General features: G+C 51.8%; 1 protein-coding gene across 1 annotated transcript in view; it reads right to left on the bottom strand.

Moving 5' to 3' along the window:
• The window catches only part of ADAR (adenosine deaminase RNA specific), a 60,478-nt gene that overhangs the window by 20,633 nt on the left and 15,283 nt on the right, over positions 1-24,562 (bottom strand). Inside the window, exons 4-10 of the mRNA XM_060253496.1 lie at positions 23,428-23,582; positions 21,051-21,186; positions 17,661-17,872; positions 14,326-14,482; positions 5,173-5,344; positions 4,425-4,518; positions 1,994-2,113 (exon numbers count right to left, since the gene is read on the bottom strand). Of these exons, the coding sequence (XP_060109479.1) occupies positions 1,994-2,113; positions 4,425-4,518; positions 5,173-5,344; positions 14,326-14,482; positions 17,661-17,872; positions 21,051-21,186; positions 23,428-23,582 (1,046 nt within the window). The remainder of the gene's footprint in view (positions 1-1,993; positions 2,114-4,424; positions 4,519-5,172; positions 5,345-14,325; positions 14,483-17,660; positions 17,873-21,050; positions 21,187-23,427; positions 23,583-24,562) is intronic.

Here is a 24,562-nt window from a genome sequence, read left to right as displayed (position 1 = left end):
AAATATTTTGGCCACCAAATGAGAAGGGAGCACTCCCTGGAGAAGTCCCTGATGCTGGGAAAGACAGAAGGCAAAAGAAGGGGGCGGCAAAAGATGAGATGGCTGGACAGCGTTACTGATGCAACAAACACAAATTTGAGCAGACTTCGGAGGATGGTGGAAGACAGGAGGGCCTGGCATGACTTGGTCCGTGGGGTCGCAAAGAGTTGGACTTGACTGTGTGACTGGACAACAACATGGTTTCTCTTATGTTCTTACATTCCTTCCTCCCTTCCCTTCCCTCCTTCCTGACTTCAACTTCAAGAGAGGATTGGATAAGCATACGGAGCAAAAGTCCATCAGCGGCTATTAGCCACAGGGTATAAATGGAGCTCTCTGTCTGGGATAGGGATGCTTTGTATTCTTGGTGTTTGGGGGGTGGCACAGTGGGAGGGCTTCTACCCCCACTGGTGGACCTCCTGATGGCACTTAGGTTTTTTGGCCACTGTGTGACACAGAGTGTTGGACTGGATGGGCTTCGGGCCTGATCCAACATCAACCCAGACTGTTCACTGGAAGGTCAGATGCTGAAGCTCAAATACCTTGGCCACCAAATGAGGAGCACTCACTGGAGAAGGCTCTGATGCTGGGAAAGACAGAAGGCGAAAGAAGGGGGCGGCAAAAGATGAGACGGCTGGACAGCGTTACTGACGTAACTAACATGAATTTGAGCGGACTTTGGAGGATGGTGGAAGACAGGAGGGCCTGCCGTGACTTGGTCCATGGGGTCACAAAGAGTCAGACTCGACGGCGCGACTGAACAACAAAAAAAGTGTCGAGAGATTGAGGCAAGCTTCCCCAACCCCGGTGCCCACCACGCTTTTCAGAAAATGGGCAGGGCCACTGAGATGCAGGGCTTGTTATCAGCTGCCCTCATTCAAACAAGAGCTTTTTTCCACCACTGCAATAGCGGCTGCTGGAGGATCAGAACTGGTAAGCTCCTGGGCTTGTGCTTTCGACCCCACTCCTGCTTCAGGCTTTCCTATTTTTGACCTTTTTTTTTTTTTTGATCTTTAACTTTTATTAATTTTCACTTTAATTGGTAACCTCTCCTTTAAAGCAAAAGTTATATAAAAATGATGTATCCAATAAAAATGTCTTTAGATGCTTTAACAGAAATATCACTTCAATTCATCTATAAAACCTTTACATACAAAATATTTTACCATTATACTGAAAATGTGTAGGTCAAAACCAATTATTACAAAACAAACCAGGAGTGAAGCCTTTTGCAAGACCAAATCAGCCATGGGCTCTAAATCTTCATTCCTGCATCCTTGGTCAAAACTTCAGTCATCTGAAACATTTAGCATTTAAACAACCCTGAGCACATAGAGCAACAGCACAAAATAGTCATACATAATAGTCCGTTGGTTACATCTTCAAGGGAAAAAAGCTCATTTGCATTTGTGTTAGCAGAAAGTTTCTTTGAAAGAGAAAACAAATGTCATTTTTTTTTCAGACTTCCAGAAAAGAGGTAGTCCAAAGGGTTTTTGGGGGGGAGGGGAGGGGGGCAAGGAAAAAATATCTTCATGCCACATAGTTCCACTAGCCTAGATAAAAGTTATCAGAAAGGAGAACAGTCTTTATAGTTGGATCAGACTAGTGACATCAGAACTGGTAAGCTCCTGGGCTTGTGCTTTCAACCCCACTCCTGCTTCAGGCTTTCCTATTTTTGACCTTGTTTTTTAAAAAAAAAGTTCCTCCATCAAAAACACACACTTGGCAACCAAAAGCCTGGAAAATCTACAACCAACTTTCAATCCACTTTAGCAACCATTTGCAAGTGTATCCCCCCCCCACCCCTTCGTACCGTAAAGTCCATTTGAAAAATGGACTGAAAGCGCATTATTCAGCCTGTGTGAAAGCCCCCCTCTCGAGACGTTCCACCCACCCGCCCCTCGATCTTTGAAGGTACAACTACGGACAGGTCGACTCTGCAGGGGGTACGGACCTGATGTAGAGGTGGAAGGTGATGTCGTCCTTGATCTTCAGCTTGCTGTCGCCCGCTGGCTCAAAAATGCTGTCTTCGGGGGCGGAGGGGTCGTACTTCATGAGCTCGCTGTACAGAAATCTGCAACGGAACCCCAGTGCTGCTGTTATCACCATTGGTTAAGAGTCATGATCCTGGGTTTAGTGAGGCCTGAAGGCCTCAGGGAAGCCTGCCTAGGAGTTACTGGGGAAAGCCTATATTTCCCAGGATCCCCTCTGATTGGGTGGCAAGGTTTTGGAGGGAAACTGGGCCAGAGAGAGGTGAGGCCTGGGAGGAGAACATAAAAGGGCCAAGCCCAGGCAGGGGGTGTTCTTTTCCTGGAAGGCTGAGCTGAGGAGCCAGCTTTAAGAGGGGATTGGATAAAAATATGGAGCAGAAGTCCATCAGTGGCTATTAGCCACAGAGTGTGTGTGTGTGTACACACACACATATATTGGCCACTGTGTGACACAGAGTGTTGGACTGGATGGGCCACTGGCCTGATCCAACATGGCTTCTCTTATGTTCTTAGGAAGAGCTGCTGCAAGGAAGAGACCCTTGCTCTTAGAGGAAGGGTGAGTAGGCCCAAGCCTGACTGAGACAATCTAGGGACAGTAAGTCCAGACGCATTAGGGCATTTGTTTCTTTTCCCTTCACCCCCTTTTACTGTTTAATGCACCTTTTTAGTTTATATTGCACTGAACTGATCTTTTAAATAAACCTTTTGTTTCCTGTTGTTCCCTCTGCCTGGTCCTCACGCCTATTATCTGGCCTAAGCTAAAGGAGGTCTGAAGGGGTTGGGAGGGAACTCTGGGCCTTCTCAAGGGGAACCCTTAACCCAGAGTGGTGGCAGCCATTGGTGACACACCCCTGAATCGTGACAGTAAGACTGGGCTGTAAGCCTGGCAGTCTGCTCCTATGTTTCAACTTTGCCCTGAATTCGCCAGGATGTCTTGGGCAAGCCACGATCTCAACCTTGGCTCCCCCTCCACTCCCAGCCCATCTTTATTTACTGTATAAGGCTACTGGCCGATCTTACAGAACTCTTGTAAGCAGTGTTCCCTCTAAGCTGCAGAGTCTTGTGAGCAAAAATTCAACTTTGTGAGCTCCTGGCATTAAAGTGGTGAGCTGCGGCATAAATTAGGATCATAGAGTTGGAAGGGACCTCTAGGGTCATCTAGTCCAACCCCCTGCACAATGCAGGAAACTCGCAAACACCTCCCCCTAAATTCACAGGACCTTCATTGCTGTCAGATGGCCATCTAGCCTCTGTTGAAAAACCTCCAAGGAAGAAGAGCCCACCACCTCCCGAGGAAGCCTGTTCCACTGAGGAACCGCTCTATCGGTCAGGAAGTTCTTCCTAATGTTGAGCCAGAAACTCTTTTGATTTAATTTCAACCTGTTGGTTCTGGTCCTACCTTCTGGGGCCACAGAAAACAATTCCACGCCATCCTCTATAGGACAACCCTTGAAGTACTAGAAGACGGTGATCATATCAACCTCTCAGCCGCCTCCTCTCCAGGCTAAACACCCCCAGCTCCTTCAACTTTAGTTGAACTCAAATTAGTGTTACCTGGAGCCATCCTCCCTGAGCTAAGACAAAGACGTGCGAGCTGGAGGCTAAAAATCTGAGAGCTAGCTCACGCTAACTTGGCTTAGAGTTAAGTTAGAGGGAATGCTGCTTGGAAAAATAATAAGGTTGATCCCCGATCTGGCTGGCTTAGGGGCTAGCCCAATATCGTTGGATCTTGGAAGCTATGCAGGGTCAACCCTGGCCGGCGCTCCAACAGGAGACCATCAAGGAAGCCCAAGGTTAGGCAGCCTGTGGCAAGCGGCTTCTGCTCATCTCTTGCCTTGAAACCCCCGTAGAGTCTTTGTAAGTCGACTATGGCTCAGCGGCACGTTCTACCACCTATCCTGACTTGGTCGGCTTCAGGCTAGCCCAAGGGTGGCCCTGTATTAAGGCACATATCCCTGATGTAGCCAATCCTCCAAGAGCTTACAGGGCTCTTTGTACAGGGCCTACTGTAAGCTCCAGGAGAATTGGCTACATCAGGGGGAGTGGCCTAATATGCAAAGGAGTTCCTGCTACGAAAAAAAGCCCTGTATTAGGCCACATACCCCTGATGTAGCCGATCCTCCAGGAGAACTGGCTACATCAGGCAAGTGGCCTAATATGCAAAGGAGTTCCTGCTACGAAAAAAGCCCTGTATTACGCCACATACCCCTGATGTAGCCGATCCTCCAAGAGCTTACAGGGCTCTTAGAACAGGGCCTACTGTAAGCTCCAGGAGGATTAGCTACATTAGGGAAGTGGCCTAATATGCAAAGGAGTTCCTGCTACGAAAAAACCCTGCTCCTACGGAAGGCCCTAATAATCTTGGGTATGACTCTCCCACTGTCCCCTCCTCACCTTATGAAGCCCCTTCTGGAAATGATCTCTGCGTGACAGTCATTCACCGTCTCCCCTTTCAGGCTCAGTTCCTCCCCTTTCACGCACCGATTGCCTAGTGGGCAAAAAGAAGAAAGGAAAAGAAGAAAAAAAGACAACTGTCAGGAAACCTCCAACTAGAGATTCTCAGCGCAGCCAGTTGAAGATGGCATTTCTCCAATGGCTTGAGCCTTTGGTTTGGGAAGGGACAGTGGTAGAGCATCTGCTTGGTAAGCAGAAGGTCCCAGGTTCAATCCCCGGCATCGCCAACTAAAAAGGGTCCAGGCAAATAGGCATGAAAAACCTCAGCTTGAGACCCTGGAGAGCCGCTGCCAGTCTGAGTAGACAATACCGACTTTGATGGACTGAGGGTCTGATTTAGTATAAGGCAGCTTCATATGTTCTAGGGGAGGGACGGTGGCTCAGTGGTAGAGCATCTGCTTGGTAACGAGAAAATCCCAGATTCAATTCCAGGCATCTCCAACTAAAAAGGGTCCAGGCAAATAGGCGTGAAAAACCTCAGCTTGAGACCCTGGAGAGCCACTGCCAGTTAGGGGAGGGACGGTGGCTCAGTGGCAGAGCATCTGCTTGGTAAGCAGAAGGACCCAGGTTCAATCCCTGGCATCTCCAACTAGGCAAGTAGGCGTGAAAAACCTCAGCTTGAGACCCCGGAGAGCCGCTGCCAGTCTGAGTAGACAATACGGCAGCATCATATGTTTAGATGTCCTACCTGTCCCAATGCTGACCACAACGCCCAGGCCCTCCTGCCCTCTCCGCATGATGATGGCGGCCAGGATCTTGCGCCCTAGCAGGCTGTGCTGGATGCGAGCCGTGAGCGTGTTGAACCGCTGGTGGCTCAGCATGGCGATCTGGTCGTGCAGGGTGCTGCCGCTCACGGGAAGCTGCCGAGGAGAAAGGCAGGAAGTGTGGGCAAGAAAAAGGAAGAAAGAAGTAAGATTCACGGAGTGCTAGGCACACACACCCTCCCCCCCCACACACACAGATGGGAACTGCATAGAAACGGAAACAACAAATCTGGGTCCTTCCTCTGCTGTCTAGCATGGGGGTTCCCAATGTTTTGGAGTCTATTTGCAATTCTGACACAGGATTGTGGGCGTGACTACAAAAAAACAGGTTTCCTACCTGTAACTGATGATCTTCGAGTGGTCACCTGTGCAGTCACACCGATGGGAGAAGGCGCCAGCGCCGATCACGATCGGTAAACTTCAAAGCTGCGGATTTCCGCGTCTCCGCCCCAGTGCGCATGCCCAGGAGCCCCACCACGCATGCCCACTGGGACGGGAGCGGACATCCCGCCAGTTCCTTTTGACCGCTGCGTCAGCCCACTGACGGACCGGCCGCAGAGGGGAAGGAGGGCGGGTAGTGTGACTGCACAGATGACCACTCGAAGATCATCAGTTACAGGTAGGAAACCTGTTTATCTTCTTTGTGGTCTCTGTGCATCACACCGATGGGAGACTAGCAAGCTAAAGCATACCTGGAGGAGGGTGCCACGGTTCGTCAGTAGGAAACAGATTGCAGCACGGCACGACCCACCGAAGCCTCCCGATGACGCCTCAGGTCCAGGGCATAGTGCGACACGAAGGTGTGCGGTGACGCCCATGTCGCAGCCTTGCAGATGTCCTGAAGGGGTACACCCCTCATGAATGCCGCCGAGGTGGCCATCGCCCTAGTGGAATGGGCCCGCACCGGCCCCGGAAGCGGCGTCTTGCAAAGCAGGTAACAGAGCCGAATCGTCTCGACAATCCACCTGGACAGTCTCTGGGACGATATTCTCTGCCCCCTCGTTGCAGTTGCGTAAGACACGAACAAGCGGGGGTCCTTTCGCGAGCCCTTCGTACGATGTACGTAGAAGGATAACGCCCTTTTCACATCGAGAGCGTGTAGCCTGCGCTCAGATTCCGACACCGGGTTGGGGTAGTAAGCCGGCAACGAAATGTCAGCGTTGAGGTGGAAGGAGGACAAGACTTTCGGTAAGAAAGTAATGTCCGGACGGAGCACTGCCCCCTCTGGTGTGAAGGACAAATAGGGGGCATCACTTCGGAGGGCCGCCAATTCGCCCACTCGCCTGGCCGACGTCACTGCCACTAGGAAGGCCGTCTTCCATGCCAAGAGGTGCGGAGCACAGGTGGCCATTGGCTCAAACGGCTTGCCGGTTAAAGCCTTGAGCACTAAGACCAGGTCTCAAGCGGGGGCGGGCACCCGCACTGCCGGAAATAGCCGAGCGAGGCCCTTCAGGAATCTCTTGGTGTCCGGGTGGGCAAAAACAGAATGTCCATCCACCTGAGGGTGTTCTGCCGAGATGGCAGCCAAGTAGACGCGCACTGACGTAGCCGCCAGGCCCGCATCTACTAAGGAGATTAAGAAATCCAAGATAACTGGCAGACCCGCTTCACGCGGGTGGACCCCTGCCGCCTCAGCAAAACTGGAGAATCTGCTCCACTTATACGAGTACGATGTACGCGTGGAAAGCTTCCTGCAGTTCATCAGAACAAATCGCACTCTCTCAGATAGCTGTCGCGGCTCAGGCGCCACGCTGTGAGTTTCAGGTGCGGGACATCGTGATGAAGTACCCGACCGTGGTGCGACAGTAAGAGGTCCGGCACTTGTGGGAAGTGGTGAAACTCGCCCTTGGCCAGCTCCAGGAGGAGGGACAACCACTCCTGCCTCGGCCACCACGGTGTTATGAGGATGCCCACCGGCCGGTCCTGCAGAATCTTCTGCAGCACCCGAGTAATGAGTGGGACGGGGGGAAACAGGTACACTCTGTGCCAGCGCCACGGGACAAGGAGGCCGTCTCCCAGGGACCTGGGATCCGCTCCTCCTCTGCTGCAGAACATCCTGCACTTCTTGTTGCCCCTTGTCGCAAAGGCGTCGAGGTCTGGCGTGCCCCAGCGCCGGAAGACTGGTTCCAGATAGTCCCAATTCAGCTCCCACTCATGGAGCAGCGCCCCACCTCGGCTGAGAAAGTCCGCTCGAACGTTCTGTTCCCCCGGGAGGTGAGTGGCCACCAGGGATATCCCCAGGGACCCACACATCTCCCAAATACTCATGGCCAGTCTGCACAGGCTGCGGGACACCGTGCCCCCTTGCCGATTCAGGTAGGCCATAGCCGTGGTGTTGTCTGTCAGAACGGCTACCGACCTGCCCCGAATCAGAGTCTGGAAGGAGTGCAGGGCATGAAAAACTGCCATCAGCTCCAAGAAGCTGATGTGCTGACACTGTAGACGACTGGGCCATGGGGCCCCCACGCACAGTCCCGAGGCATGAGCCCCCCATCCCCACAGGGATGCGTCTGTCGTCACCGTGATAGAAGGCGGAGGTCTCTGAAACGGGACCCCTTCCACTAGGTTGTGCTCTATCCCCCACCAGTCCAGGGACTTCAGTATCTCGGGAGGGACTGTCAGTAGACGAGACAGAGGGTCGCTGTTGCAGTTGAAGACCCGGAGGAACCAGAGCTGTAACGGGCGCATGCGAAGCCTCGCCAGGCCCAAGACCCCCGTCGTCACCGCCATGAGCCCCAAGAGGCGCTGAACCTGACGAGCCCGCACCATGGGGTTCTGGCGGAAAAGACAGACCGTCTGGATGATGACTGCTGCGCGATCTAGAGGGAGGAACGCTCTGCAGGCCACCGAGTCCAGGACTGCGCCGATAAACTGTACCCATTGAGCAGGCTGTAGATGGGACTTCCCCCAGTTGACTTGGAGGCCCAGGTCTGCTAGTAGAGCAAGAGTGACGTTAATATGTCGCATCAGTGATTCCCGTGAATTCGCCACAATCAACCAGTCGTCGATATACGGGAACACCGTTACCCCCTGCAGCCGCAGGTGAGCCGCGACGACCACCATGGTCTTGGTAAAGACCCTCGGAGCAGTGCATAGGCCAAAGGGGAGGGCCCGGTATTGGAAATGGGCATCCCCAATAGCGAAACGTAGGAATTGTCGATGGGAGGGAAGGATAGAAATATGGAAGTACGCATCCTTCAGATCTAGGGTGGCCATCCAGTTGCCTGATCTGAGTAGAGGAAGGATGTACTTCAGGGAAGTCATACGGAACTTGTCGCATCGGACAAAAAAGTTCAGCGCACGGAGGTCCATGATAGGCCGAAGGCCCCCATCCCGCTTGGGAACCGTAAAGTAGCGGGAGTAGAAGCCCTGACCCCGCTGATTTTCCGGTACGACTTCGATGGCCCCTTTCAGGAGGAGGGATTGCACCTCCTCTTGGAGAGTTGGGGACGGTGAGGTGTATACGAATTTGGGAGTCGGGGGGTGTTGCAGAAATTCTATTTTGTATCCCCGCCGTATGATAGCCAGGACCCAGAGGTCCGATGTAATACGGCCCCACACAGAGAGGAAGCGGGAAAGGCGGATAGAGTCCACAGCCGTGGGTGGGCGAGCTGCCCGGAGGGAGTCAAAGGCTCTGCTTCTGTTGCTTAGAGCCCTTCTGTCTGACAGACTGGGTGGCAGGTGGAGAGTACTTGGGCTTCGCGGAGTACTGCTGACGTGGGAAGGAAGATGCCTGCTTCGGGCGCCACGAGCGCTCTGGAGATTTTGCGTATGGTTTCCTCTGCCATGACTTTGTCCATTGGCGTATAGCCGTCGGGTGGGACGCTGACACCCCCAGGTTCCTGGACGTCTTCATGCTCTTATCGAGCCCCTGGAGGACGGAGTCCGTGTTAGAGCTAAAGAGACCCGAACCATCGAAGGGAAGGTCCTCGATGTAAGCCTGAGTGTCAGGCTGGAGGGCGGTAGACCTGAGCCATGAATGGCGCCTCAACGATATGGCGGTAGTCAAAGCCTTCAAGCAAGTGTCCCCAGAGTGCTTGGATGCATTCAGCTGCTGTTTAGCCAGCAACATCCCTTCTTTCTGCAGCTTCCGGAGAGCAGACCTGCTCTGATCTGGCAGGGCGGGCAGAATGCTGGAAACCTGGTCCCATAGCGCATACTGGTATCTGCCCATGCAGGCAGAGTAGTTGGCTATCTTTACGCCCAGGGAACCCGCCGAATAAAGTCTGCGACCCATGGAATCCAGTTTCCTGCCTTCCTTGTCCGGGGGCGTGGAGTGTGTCTTCTTCGCTTTCGACGACGAAGACACAACCACCGAGTTCGGCTTTGGGTGGGTGTATAAAAAGTCCGCAGTGCTCTCCTGGATTCGATACATGTGATCGAGACGTCGGGAAGACACCGGTGTCGAAGCGGGTTTATCCCATGAGGATTTTGCCGTTTGGAGCATTACATTCGTCAGGGGAAGCGCAACCGCGGTCGAGGTGTCGCGCTGGACGATGTCGAATACAGTGTCCATCACCACCGGCTGTGGTTGTTCTGTCGGTAGCGATAGTACCTGGGCCATTCGCTTGATCAAATCCCCGAAGGATTTCAAGTCCTCCGACGGGGAGATGGGTTGTTCCTCCGACGTCTTCTCCGGTGGGGAGGGTTCCGCCGGGGAGGAGCCCTCTAGTTCCTCTGGGGAAGAGTCCCGCATGGACCTTGCAGAGTCTCCTGGGGACTGCGAGGGTTCCGACGGGTTGCGGGGTGGCGGCGACTCGGGTTCGACAGGCGCTTTCGGTTTAATCACCGGGGGCTGTACCGACTCCCGACGAGGTTCCACCTCAGGCGGCTTCGAGACCGACGCCGATGCAGAGTGCTTCAGGGTGCGGTAGGAAGTGCGGGACCGATATGACGAGGCTGAGCGTTGATCCCATTCCGTCTGTCTGGGTTGGAGCCACGGGAAAGGCGGTTGCATGGGATACGCGCCATATAAGTACTGCCATTGACGCTGGTCCCACGGGACGTGAGTCGCTGGCCGATGCGGAGAGTGGTCACCATCAGTGTGGCGTGGTGAATGAGCCTCCAGTCGATGCTCGCGGGATGAATCCCATCGGTCCCGAGGGCTTCGGGAGCGGGGGGTCCCCAGTCGAGGGAGAGGGCTCCTGTCGGTGTCGAAGCGTTGGGCCGGTTCGATCTCGGAGTCCGAATCCGATATGACCAGCTGGGTCGGCATGGATGCCAGAGGGCTCTGTCGATGAGGCGACGCAAATAGCTTTAGAGGAGGAACAGTCCTCGTCGGGACCGACGGATCCTCCGACTCCGGCGAGATCTGCAGGGCTGGCTTGCGAGACTTCGCCTTTTCGGCCTTCTTGCTGTGCTCCCCTCGATCCTCCTTGTGCAGCTTTACAGGCACTGAGGAATCCGAAGTTTCAGCCGAGCCCGAGCGTTTTTGTGGGCGGTCGGCGTCGGAGGGGGCCTGTTCAGTATCGACCGATGCCTGTTCGGTGCCGATACCTGTTCGGTGGCGGCCTTCGGCTCTTCGGCCATTTTGCGGGGGGAAAGCGCCTGTTCCATTAGCGCCGCCGCCAGTCTCGCCGCCCGATTTTTCCGAGTTTGGAAAATTTGGAGCAATGCACACACGAGTCCGGTTTGTGGCGTTCTCCAAGGCACAACAGACACAGCGAGTGTCCGTCAGGCGGTGCGATCTTGCTTCCACACTTGACGCACCGTCTGAAAAAACCCCACCGCCTTTCCATGCGAGGGAAAGCGGCGGGAAGGGATCGCGGGGAACGGATAGGGAAGCCGCCCGGAGGGCGGAAGACTCACCCTACGTTCCCGCGCAGCAGAAAAACTACACTAACTATGCTAAAACTAACTAGGAACTAACAGCTATCTAACTAATAAACCAATAAATTGGACTAAGTTCACCGACCGTAGCCAAGGATCGACTGATCAGCGCGGCGGTCAGAAGAGAACTGGCGGGATGTCCGCTCCCGTCCCAGTGGGCATGCGTGGTGGGGCTCCTAGGCATGCGCACTGGGGCGGAGACGCGGAAATCCGCAGCATTGAAGTTTACCGATCGTGATCGGCGCTGGCGCCTTCTCCCATCGGTGTGATGCACAGAGACCACGAAGAAGATCAGCCGTTACCGAGGCACAGCCAGCCACAAAATGGCCTCCCAGACGGTGGAGCTGACCACAAAATGGCCACCATCAAAGACAGAGGCTCCACCCCCTCAGTAAGCACAGGTGCAGGAGTCAAGAAGTAATTCTTAAAAATACACTGGGAAAGAGGAAGGAGAGAGAAGAAAACCAACATTAGCCACAGCTTATTGTTAGAACTCTGGGCAGTGATGCTCTGTATTCTTAGTGCTTGGGGGGGGGGGGCACAGTGGGAGGACTTCTGGTGTCCTGGCCCCACTGACGGACCTCCTGATGGCACCTGGGTTTTTTGGCCACTGTGTGACAAAGAGTGTTGGACTGGATCAGCCATTGGCCTGATCCAACATGGCTTCTCTTATGTTCTTATAGCCACTGTGTGACACAGAGAGTTGAACTGGATGGGCCATTGGCCTGATCCAACATGGCTTCTCTTATGTTCTTATGCCACTGTGTGACACAGAGCGTTGGATTGGATGGGCCACTGGCCTGATCCAACATGGCTTCTCTTATGTTCTTATGGCCACTGTATGACACAGAGTGTTGGACTGGATGGGCCACTGGCCTGACCCAACATGGCTTCTCTTATGTTCTTATGGCCATTGTGTGACGCAGAGTGTTGGACTGGATGGGCCACTGGCCGGACCCAACATGGCTTCTCTTATATTCTTATGACCACTGTGTGACACAGAGTGTTGGACTGGACGGGCCACTGGCCTGACCCAACATGGCTTCTCTTATGTTCTTATGGCCACTGTGTGACACAGAGTGTTGGACTGGATGGGCCACTGGCCTGACCCAACATGGCTTCTCTTATGTTCTTATGGCCACTGTGTGACACAGAGTGTTGGACTGGATGGGCCACTGGCCTGATCCAACATGGCTTCTCTTCTGTTCTTAACACCATGATGTCAGCTGCCACCAAAACGACATTAACCAGGCAGAAGCTTTGTAACTGCGTCTGACTCAGCACTACTTTTCTGGTGCTGGAAAAGGTACTGAGGGATGCCACGACACCCTCAGCACCACACCGAAAACCACTCACCTAGCGTATTTGCAGCCCACCCTACTTCCCAAGGAGCTCAGGGTGGGGGTGCATATGATTCTCCTTTCCCCCTTACACCCCCCACATCTACTCTCTGGAGGTTAGCGAGGATCATGAGAGAGAAGGTCAGGTCTACGGTCACACGACAAATTTCATAGCAAAAGGGAGGGGAGAGATTAGAACCCAGACCCCCCTGAGTCTAGCTCAACCCCTACAACACACTTCCGGTAACAGAAAGGAAAACGCTGCAGTCGATTTTCCAAATAGGATATGGCTGGGAAGACACGGGCAGTGTTCCCTGTAAGCTGAGTTAGTGTGAGCTAACACACAATTTGTTTAGCCTTCAGCTTACACATTTTTGTCTTAGCTAAGGAAAAATGGCCCCAGAGCAAACCAATTAATGCACTAGCTCACAACTTTAGTATCATAATGCCCTTGTATAAATCGATGGTGCAGTCTCATTTGGAATACTGTGTACAATTCTGGTCACCGCACCTCAAAAAGGGTATTATAGCATTGGAAAAAGTCCAGAAAAGGGCAACTAGAATGATTAAAAGGTTGGAACACTTTCCCTATGAAGAAAGGTTAAAACGCTTGGGGCTCTTTAGCTTGGAGAAATGTCGACTGCGGGGTGACATGATAGAGGTTTACAAGATTATGCATGGGATGGAGAAAGAGAAAGAAGTACTTTTCTCCCTTTCGCACAATACAAGAACTCGTGGGCATTCAATGAAATTGCTGAGCAGTCGGGTTAGAACGGATAAAAGGAAGTCCTTCTTCACTCAAAGGGTGATTAACACGTGGAATTCACTGCCACAGGAGGTGGTGGTGGCTACAAGCATAGCCAGCTTTAAGAGGGGATTGGATAAAAATATGGAGTAGAGGTCCATCAGTGACTATTAGCCACAATATAATGTGTGTGTGTGTGTGTGTGTGTATACACACATGCACACACACACATATATTGGCCACTGTGTGACGCAGAGTGTTGGACTGGATGGGCCATTGGCCTGATCCAACATGGCTTCTCTTATGTTCTTATGGCCACTGAGTGACACAGAGTGTTGGACTGGATGGGCCATTGGCCTGATCCAACATGGCTTCTCTTATGTTCTTAAAAAGCCCAGCAGGGACTCATTTGCATATTAGGCCACACTCATGGACATTGCCATTGTTTCACACAGGGTTTTGTAGAAAAAGTTCAGCAGGAGCTCATTTGCATACTAGACCACACCCCATGATGCCAATCGAGCCGAAACTGTGTTCCTGTGCATCCCTGTTATTTAAAAAAGCTCTGGGAAGACCTGCTCCCTGAGTCTGGAATGTACCCAGGGTTGTATCGTTACTGTGCAAAATGAATGCAGTTGTCAGCACATCCTGGTTCTGTGCAAATCTCTGTTTAAACACATGCGTATGCACTCAGTTTCAAAAGCACTAGACGTGGGGCAGTCAGCTTATTAAGGAAGAGAGGAAAAAAAGAGAGACAGTAACCACCAACCAGCATTCCCTTTAAGGGGAGTCAGTATGAGCTAGCTCACAGATTTTGAGCTCACACGTTTTTTTCGTAGCTCAGGAAGGATGACCCCAGAGCACAATAATTTATGCGGTAGCTCACAACTTTAACATCAGTAGCTCACAAAGTAGAATTTTTGGCTCACAAGCCTCTGCAGCTTAGAGGGAACACTGGTCATAACCCCCTGACCTAGTGCTAATTAAAACTACAAATGATGCCAGTTGTGCCCAGGGGACAAAGCACGCCCTGCGGCCAGGAGACATGCCAGGAATGATCCCGGAAGGAGGCAGGAGGGCAGGGGAAGGAAGTACCGCGACGGCCTTTTGGAAAGAGCTCGGGGTTAGCAGAGGGCCGGGGGAGGAGGCTCTGGGAGACGCACCTCTGTGATGGCCATCCCTTCGAGGTGTTCAGCATTCTCTGTCTCCCCGATCAGAACCCGGAGCGCCGCGTCGGCCGCCTCCTGCTTTCCCTGCTTCTTGCTGTGCGCCTTGACAGCCGGGAACCAGCGGCCTCCCACTTTGGCTTGGAAGATGAACCTGCCGGCGGGCGGGGGAAGTGGAAGGAGAAAGTAAGGACATCTCGCAGACAAGCTGAAATATACCAACCTCAGCCCGTGAGAGGAGAGAAGACGACGACATGGGATCTGCATCCCGCCCTCCTCTCTGAATCTCAGAGCGGTTCACAATCTCTTTTACACCTTCCTCCCCCACAACAACTACCCTGTGAGGTGGGTGGGGCTGAGAGAGCTCTGATAGAAGCTGCCCTTTCAAAGGACAACTTCTGCCAGAGCTATGGCTACCCCAAGGCCATTCCAGCAGCCGCAAATGGAGTGGGGAATCAAACCCGGTTCTCCCAGATAAGAGTCTGTACACGTAACCACTACACCAAAGGCTAGATCTGGCTCCCTGGGCACTCTGCTCTCCTCCATTCAGTCTAGCATTTTTGGCACAGTGGAGGTAAGGCACCAGTGTAACCTGACAGCTCACTGATACAACCTCAAGGGACCAATCCATTCTACACTCCCTTCTCAGTGCCACAGAGATGGTGCTGCTGGTAGTCGGCTGGTCTGCAGAGCTTCAGCGAGCCAAAGTGCGACATCATCTTAAAATTTGGAGCAAGATCCATCATGAGTTAAACCAGGGGTCCCCTCAACCTTTCTGTCCCTGTGAGCCCCTTTGGAATACCGACAAAGGGCGGTGGGCACGCTCACAAAATGGCTGCCACAAGAGGCTGAGCCAATCACAAAACAACTGCCGCAGGAGGCTGAGCCAATCACAAAACGGCTGCCGCAGGAGGTGGGGGCCACAAAGCGTCGGGGATCGAGATTATCTATGACTCTAAAAGCAGTTCTTCAACATTTCAGGCAGAAGCTCTGATGAACAGAACGCCCTTTTTATCTGCACAGCCAATCAGAAGCCATGCTGGGAAAAAGCCTCACCTACTTTGTAAAAGCACTTCAGGAAAGGTGATAGCAGGCACCAAGTTGGGGACATCTCCCACCCCGCCCCCCCCCCAGCAAAACAACTGACCATTTCTTCCAGAATGTCAGCACTAAGCCTGTGTGACTGAGCTTGAAATCATCGATCCCAGGGCAGTCTTAAAAATCAGAGAATGACTTCACTCCAGAAAGAACAAATTGCTCTATTAACACTAGCTGGTAAAATTGTTATAGCCCGTTACTGGATACTATCTAAAGCTCCTACTCTTAACGCGTTGGTTTAACAAAGTTTGAGATATCCTTATTCATTATAAGTTAGCTACCAGTACTGCTGTGCACGACAACTCAGAAATAGGAGATAGGTTTCTTGAAAAGTGGTTTGTCTTTCTGGAGTATGTTAACAACAAAGAATCTAACTTTGGCAAAATCCCACTCAAATACATGAATATCATGATCTATTAATGACATGCTGAAATGTATCGTAATATCTTTTTTTTAGAGGCTTGATGGTGTATTAAGTCTTTTGTTTTTCAGTGCATTTATTTTTACTATTTAATGGCTTTGTATATATACCCATACGTAGCTATATATTATTTTATTGTCACTCATCGATTTGTATTTGCTGTTTTTATAAAAGTTCCAATAAACTTTAAATTATAAAAAAAGAAATCAGAGGAAGAAGTAGAAGAATTGCAGATTTATACCCTGCCCTTCTCTCTGAACCAGAGACTCAGAGCGGCTTACAATCTCCTATATCTTCTCCCCCCACAACAGACACCCTGTGATGTGGGTGGGGCTGAGAGGGCTCTCACAGCAGCTGCCCTTTCAAGGACAACCTCTGCCAGAGCGATGGCTGACCCAAGGCCATTCCAGCAGCTGCAAGTGGAGGAGTGAGGAATCATACCCGGTTCTCCCAGATAAGAGTCCACGCACTTAACCACTACACCAAACTGGCTCTGTGAAAAAGAAGAAGACAACGACATTGGATTTATATCCCACCCCCCACTCCGAATCTCAGAGTGGCTCACAATCTCCTTTATCTTCCTCCCCCACAACAGGCACCCTGTGAGGTAGGTGGGGCTGAGAGAGCTCTGATAGAAGTTGACCTTTCAAGGACAACTTTGTGAGGGCTCTCACAGCAGCTGCCCTTTCAAGGACAACCTCTGCCAGAGCTATGGCTGACCCAAGGCCATTCCAGCAGCTGCAAGTGGAGGAGTGGGGAATCATACCCGGTTCTCCCAGATAAGAGTCCACGCACTTCACCACTACACCAAACTGGCTCTGTGAAGAAGACGACGACATTGGATTTATATCCCACCCTCCACTCCGAATCTCAGAGTGGCTCACAATCTCCTTTATCCTCCTCCCCCACAACAGGCACCCTGTGAGGTAGGTGGGGCTGAGAGGGCTCTCACAGCAGCTGCCCTTTCAAGGACAACCTTTGCCAGAGCTATGGCTGACCCAAGGCCATTCCAGCAGCTGCAGGTGGAGGAGTGGGGAATCAAACCCGGTTCTCCCAGATAAGAGTCCGCACACTTCACCACTACTCCAAACTGGCTCTCAACTGAACAGGAGCGAATGTTCTCTCTGCAGTGAATTGCTGCCCTATTACCGCCACCACCAGTTAAAACTATCCTGGGGCAGAAGCCACAGCTAGGAGAAGCTTCTGCCCACGTCCCCAGAGAGCTGCTTCCAGTCAGAGAAGCTCCAAGCATTGGGTCAGATGATGATGATGAGGAAGATACTGGATTGCTCTCCCGCCTTTCGCTCTGAATCTTAGAGTTTCAGAGCAGCTTGCGATCTCCTTTACCTTCCTCCCCCACAACAGACACCCTGTGAGGCAGGTGGGGCTGAGAGACCTCTGACAGAAGCTGCCCTTTCAAGGACAGTCAGAGTGGTCACAATCTCCTACATCTTCTTCCCCCACAACAGACACCCTGTGAGGCAGGTGGGGCTGAGAGAGCTCAGACAGAAGCTGCCCTTTCAAGGACAGTCTCAGAGCGGTCACGATCTCCTTTATCTTCTTCTCCCACAACAAACGCCCTGTGAGGTAGGTGGGGCTGAGAGAGCTCTCACAGCAGCTGCCCTTTCAAGCACAACTCCTGCCAGAGCTATGGCTGCCCCAAGGCCGTTCCAGCAGCTGCAAGTGGAGGAGTGGGGAACCTAACCCGGTTCTCCCAGATAAGAGCCCGCGCGCTTAACCACTACACCGTACTGGCTCTCATAGTGACGACGATACAATTGCTATATCCCAGGGGACAGTACAGATGACTCACTTAGGATCATGCGGCGGCCCCGTCTGCTCGATCAGCTTGAACTCGGCTGCAAAACCGTTGGCCCGGGCGTATTCCAGCAAGCCGCTTACAGGATTGGAATTCAGGTACTTAATCAGCTCGCCGACGCCCTTTGCACTCGCAGCCTTCGTCTCATCTAAATTCAGAGTCTGGCCGCCAGAGACTTCCGACGGTGGTTCGCCCTGGGCCTCTGCCTGGAAGTCGAGCAGAACAGAAAGAGAGAGTCAGCCGCTAGGGATGCAAACAGGAACGGGGATCACCCTTATTTTGCCAAAGCAATGCGATATGGCTGTATTGCTCAAACTTCACGTTTCTGCGGACCTTAAGCTATGACTCGATGAGCAGAATATTATGTTTCGGATATACTGGACACCACAGTGTCTTTTTAGTAAAGGAGGTAAACTCAGGAGGTATTTCTGAGTTTCCCGCAATGTGCAGGGGGTTGGACTAGATGACCTCCAGGGGAGTCCCTTCCAATGCTATGATTCTATGACTGTTGAGTGCCTAATGGCTGGTGCTGTAACTCGCATAACGTGTCTTTTAAACATATGCTTTGGGCCTGCTCCAGTTATTCAGTCTTATTCGGGAACAATTACTTACTTAAATCAATATTGTGTTAGAATATTCATTGATTCTTGAGGATGCTTGTGTACTTCTAAACTGTCTCCTGGAGATTAGCTGATGGTCAATGAAAACAGACCCTCCGTACCCTTCCTGTTGCTAAGACCTGCCTTACAACACTGTAAATGCCCATACCCAGGCATCCAACTGATTAAGAAGACAACTGCAGATTTATACCCCGCCCTTCTCTCTGAATCAGAGACTCAGAGCGGTCACAATGTCCTTTATCTTCTTCTCCCATAACAGACACCCTGTGAGGCAGGTGGGGCTGAGAGAGGTCTGACAGAAGCTGCCCTTTCAAAGACAGTCTCAGAGCGGTCACGATCTCCTTTACCTTCCTCCCCCACAACAGACACCCTGTGAGGTAGATGAAGATATTGGATTTATATCCCACCCTCCACTCCAAAGAGTCTCAGAGTGGCTCACAACCTCCTTTACCTTCCTCCCCCACAACAGACACCCTGTGAGGTGGGTGAAGCTGAGAGGGCTCTGACAGAAGCTGCCCTTTCAAGGACAGTCTCAGAGCGGTCACAATCTCCGTTACCTTCCTCCCCCACAATAGACACCCTGTGAGGCAGGTGGGGCTGAGAGAGCTCTGACAGAAGTTGCCCTTTCAAGGACAGTCTCAGAGCAGTCACAATCTCCTACATCTTCTCCCCCCACGACAGACACCCTGTGAGGTGGGTGGGGCTGGAGAGGGCTCTCACAGCAGCTGCCCTTTCAAGGACAACCTCTGCCAGGGCTATGGCTGACCCAAGGCCATCCCAGCAGGTGCAAGTGGAGGAGTGGGGAATCAAACCTGGTTCTCCCAGATAAGAGTCCGCACACTTAACCACTACACCAAACTGGCTCTCCCAGCAGCTGCCCTTTCAAGGACAACCTCTGCCAGAGCTATGGCTGACCCAAGGCCATTCCAGCAGCTGTAAGTGGAGGAGTGGGGAATCAAACCCGGTTCTCCCAGATAAGAGTCCGCACACTTAACCACTTCAGGGGAAGAAGGTCTATGAGAGCTATGGCTGACCCAAGGCCATTCCAGCAGCTGTAAGTGGAGGAGTGGGGAATCAAACCCGGTTCTCCCAGATAAGAGTCCGCACACTTAACCACTACACCAAACTGGCTCTCTTAAGGACCTTACGACCTTATCAGCATTTGAAAGTATTGCATACAGATGACAAATGCATGTGGGCATATTTTTCGGGTGAGGAAGGAGGGTTGTCAGGCTCACCCTGGCCACCAGCGGGGGGATGGGAGAATAGGGTTTCCAGACCCAGGTTGGGAAACGTCTGGAGATTCGGGGCTGAAGCTTGGAGAAGACGAGGACCTCAGGGGGGTCCAGTGCCCTAAGGTCCATCCTCCAAAGCCTCAATTTTCTCCAGGGAAGCTGATCTTTATATCCTGGAGATGAGCTGTAATTCCAGGGAATCCACTGGTCCCACCCGAAGGCCAGTTTCCTTAATTGGAAACCTCTTTCCTAGAGGATTATCTGTAGATTTGCCCCCGTTGGTGTTGCTTTTTTCAAATTTATTTCTGTCTGGGGGGGGGGGTTTGATCTATAATTTAAAAAAAAAAAAACAGATCAGAAAATTAAAGGAGCTGCACAGCAGGATCGGAAGGAATACCCAGAGACGAAAAAGGAGAGACTAGATGGGTTGGACTAGATGACCCGGGTGTGTCAAGAGCCCTTGACCTTTTCTTATTTCTGTATGCTGAATGTCTTACGAATGGTGTGTGTGTGTGCCTTAGGTCTGTTTTTTAAAGCTATGCTCTGTTCTTTGCAACAAATCTATGTATGTCTTCCAGCCCTGCAGAAAGGAAGAAGAAGATATTGGATTTATATCCCACCCTCCACTCCAAATCGCAGAGTCTCAGAGCGGCTCACAACCTCCTTTCCCTTCCTCCCCAACAACAGACACCCTGTGAGGTAGATGAAGACATTGGATTTATATCCCGCCCTCCACTCCGAAGAGTCTCAGAGCGGCTCACAATCTCCTTTACCTTCCTCCCCCACAACAGACACCCTGTGAGGTAGATGAAGATATTGGATTTATATCCCACCCTCCACTCCAAATCGCAGAGTCTCAGAGCGGCTCACAACCTCCTTTCCCTTCCTCCCCAACAACAGACACCCTGTGAGGTAGATGAAGATATTGGATTTATATCCCACCCTCCACTCCAAATCACAGTCTCAGAGCGGCTCACAATCTCCTTTCCCTTCCTCCCCAACAACAGACACCCTGTGAGGTGGGTGGGGCTGAGAGAGCTCTCCCAGCAGCTGCCCTTTCAAAGACAGCTCTGCCAGAGCTCTGGCTGACCCAAGGCCATGCCAGCGGGTGCAAGTTGGAGGAGTGGGGAATCAAACCCGGTTCTCCCAGATAAGAGTCTGCGCACTTAACCACTACACCAAACTGGCTCTGCAAGTAGCAGGCTGGTGCTGCAAGGTTTATCTTTTTGCAGAGACAGCTCAGCCGCCAAGTATCTAAGAAACACAGGTGTTGGTGGGAACTGAGTTGTACTATTCTGTGCAGACTTTTTGCGCTGTATTATGGAGGGGCTGCACAACGGTCCTTGGTAAGGTACAAAAGACTGGCCAACCCCCCAGGTGAGCCAGTTTTGATGCAGTCCTGTATGGCTACTGATCTATCTATCAATAAAGACAGCTTTCTGATCACTACTGGAAGTCTTCCTGAACTGAGGATAGTCCCAGAGCTGATACGGAGGTCCCTTCCAACTCTTAGGATTCTATGACATAGCTACCTCCATCAAACCACTGGTGTCCCCTGAGAGGCTCTTCATTGCAATCTCGGCCGCCATCTGCTTCGCCCCCTTCTTGCTGTTGGATACCACGGCGGGGAAAACACTGCTGCCCACCTTCACGCAGTACTTGAACCTGAACGGCGGCCACGGAGAGACAAGAGAGTTGAACATATGAACATGTGAAGCTGCCTTATACTGAATCAGGCCCTCCTTGGTCCATCAAGGTCAGTCTTGTCTACTCAGACTGGCAGCGGCTCTCCAAGCTGAGGTTTTCACGCCTATTTGACTGGACCCTTTTTAGTTGCAGATGCCGGGGACTGAGCCTGGGACCTTCTGCTTACCAAGCAGATGCTCTACCACTGAGCCACAGCCTGTAGCTAGACTGGAAGCAGCTCTCCATGGTCTCCATCTGAGGTTTTTCACACCTACTTGCCTGGACCCTTTTTAGTTGCAGATGCCGGGGACTGAACCTGGGACCTTCTGCTTACCAAGCAGATGCTCTACCACTGAGCCACCGTCCCCCTCTCAAAAAGTGCTGCATGCATACAGAAAGTGGCTGCATACATAGCAAGCAGCAGTTAGGAAGGCAGCAGATGCAGAAAAAGGAAAGCAAGACTCAAATTCAACACGCCCTGGCAATCTTTCAGCGATGATTCTGGTAGAAAGGTTCAGCGTAGTATTTGTACTATGGGCGGCACCTAGAGAACCAGTGGAATTCGATTTTTTTCAGTTAAAGGTACCAAGACTCAGTTTAAGCCACAGTTTGCAGCTTCCCATCATGTGCTGCTGAGGCCGAGAGGCCGAAGCCACGATACGGCTGCCCGTATGAAGAGGTGGGGTCAGCGGTGGATAAGAGCAGGTACTCTTCTTGATGGCTCGGGAGGGGCCGACAAGAACAGAGAGCAGTTTCAGTCAGACCCAGTCCCTGTTAGATATTGAAACTCTGCATACAAGAAAATCCAGGAGGGATCTTGGTAAGTTTCCTTCACTGTAATACTGGATGCTTGGGGGCGGGGGGGGGGGGGGAGAGAGGTATACAGTGCGAGGGCTTCTGGAATTCTGGCCCCGCTAGTGGCACCTAGGTTTGGGCCACTGTGTGACACACAGTGTTGGACTGGATGGGCCATTAGTCTGAATAAATATGGCTTCTGTCCTTATGACTGGGGGAGTAATGATCTGAATTCTTGGTGCTTGGGGCGCCATAGTAGGAGGGTATCTGGAGTTCGGGTCTTCTTGATGGACATCCTGATAGCTTCTGGGTTTTGGCCACTGTGTGACACAGAGTGTTGGACTGGATGGGCCATTGGCCTGACCCAACATGGCTCCTCTGATGTTCTTAAGAGGAGAGGTCTATCAGCAGCTGCTAGCCAAAGGAATAGATGGAAGATTATTATGTATGGGGCAGTGATGCTCTGTATGCTTGGTGACTGGGGGAGGCAACAGTGGGAGGGCTTCTGGAGTTCCGGCCCTGCTGGCGGACCTCTTGATGGCACCTGGGTTTGGGCCACTGAGTGACAGAGTGTTGGACTGGATGGGCCATTGGCCTGATCCAACATGGCTTCTCTTATGTTCTCATGGCCCCTGTTTGACACAGAGTGTTGGACTAGAGGGGCCATTGGCCTGATCCAACATGGCTTCTCTTATGTTCTTATGGCCACTGTGTGACACAGAGTGTTGGACTCGATGGGCCATTGGCCTGATCCAACAGGGCTTCTCTTATGTTCTTATGTGACACAGAGTGTTGGACTGGATGGGCCATTGGCCTGATCCAACATGGCTTCTCTGATGTTCTTATGTGACACAGAGTGTTGGAATGGAGGGGCCATTGGCCTGATCCAACATGGCTTCTCTTATGTTCTTATGGCCACTGTGTGACACAGAGTGTTGCACTGGATGGGCCATTGGCCTGATCCAACATGGCTTCTCTTATGTTCTTATGGCCACTGTGTGACACAGAGTGCTGGACTGGATGGGCCATTGGCCTGACCCAACATGGCTTCTCTTATGTTCTTATGGCCACTGTGTGACAGAGAGTGTTGGACTGGATGGGCCATTGGCCTGATCCAACATGGCTTCTCTTATGTTCTTATGGCCCCTGTTTGACACAGAGTGCTGGACTGGATGGGCCATTGGCCTGATCCAACATGGCTTCTCTTATGTTCTCATGGCCCCTGTTTGACACAGAGTGTTGGACTGCATGGGCCATTGGCCTGATCCAGCACAGCTTCTCTCACGTTCTTATGAAAACCATTTGAACGAAAAGCAGGGTATTAAGTTTTTAAATGAAAAAAAAATAAGCATTTGATTGTCGTAACCTCCCCCCTCAAGCGAGCTCAAGTTATATCAAGAAGGAAGTTGCAAACCCCAGTCTTACTTTGGGTCGTGAGGGGGACCCTCCTGAGAGAGAAGCTGGAATTCGCAGACGTTCCCCAACTTCTGGGCGTATTCCATCAGTGCGCTGACAGGGTTCTTTCCAGAGACCGCATTTCCTTGCGGTGTGCTGGATGCCTCCGGCTCGGGTTGCTCGGGCTGTTCCTGGGGAGAAGAAGGGAAAAAAGAAAAGCGTTTAAGGGGGAAAGCTGAAGAATGTGGTGCCGATGCAGAAGCTAGGTTTAGGGGGAGGCATTTGTGAATTTCCTGCAGTGTGCAGGGGGTTGGACTAGATCAGCGGTCCCCAACCTTTTTGGCACCGGAGACTGGTTTTGTGGAAGACAATTTTTCCGCAGACTGGGGTGTGTGTGTGCGTGTGTGTGATTGTTTCAGGATGATACAATTGTGCACTTTCTTTCTATTAGTTTGGTGTAGTGATTAAGTGTGCGGACTCTTATCTAGGAGAACCGGGTCTGATTCCCCACTCCTCCACTTGCACCTGCTGGGTCAGCCTGTTGTTGGTCAGCCATAGCTCTCGAAGAGTTGTCCTTGAAAGGGCAGCTTCTATCAGAGCTCTCTCAGCCCCACCCACCTCACAGGGTGTCTGTTGTGGGAGAGAAAGGTAAAGGAGATTGTGAGCCGCTCTGAGACTCTGAAATTTGGAGTGGAGGGCAGGGTATAAATCCAATGTCTTATTATTACTACATTTTAATATATAATGAAATAATTATACAACTCATGGCCCGGTTGCTAACAGACCACGGACTGGTACTGGTCCATGGCATGGGGTTGGGGACCCCTGGATTAGATGACCCTGGAGGTCCCATCCAACTCTATGATTTTAACTTTAATTCTAAGGGGCTCCTGAGTGCAGAATGATACTTTTCTGCTGCAGCAGAAGAAGAAGATATTGGATTTATATCCCGCCCTCCACTCCGAAGAGTCTCAGAGCGGCTCACAATCTCCTTTACCTTCCTCCCCCACAACAGACACCCTGTGAGGTAAATGAAGATATTGGATTTATATCCCGCCCTCCACTCCGAAGAGTCTCAGAGCGGCTCACAATCTCCTTTACCTTCCTCCCCCACAACAGACACCCTGTGAGGTAAATGAAGATATTGGATTTATATCCCGCCCTC

Source organism: Heteronotia binoei, chromosome 1 (assembly GCF_032191835.1).
Source record: "Heteronotia binoei isolate CCM8104 ecotype False Entrance Well chromosome 1, APGP_CSIRO_Hbin_v1, whole genome shotgun sequence".
Taxonomy (NCBI): Eukaryota; Metazoa; Chordata; class Lepidosauria; order Squamata; family Gekkonidae; genus Heteronotia; species Heteronotia binoei.
Note: the sequence above shows the minus strand (reverse complement) of the source record. Positions and strands in the feature narration are given on the sequence as shown.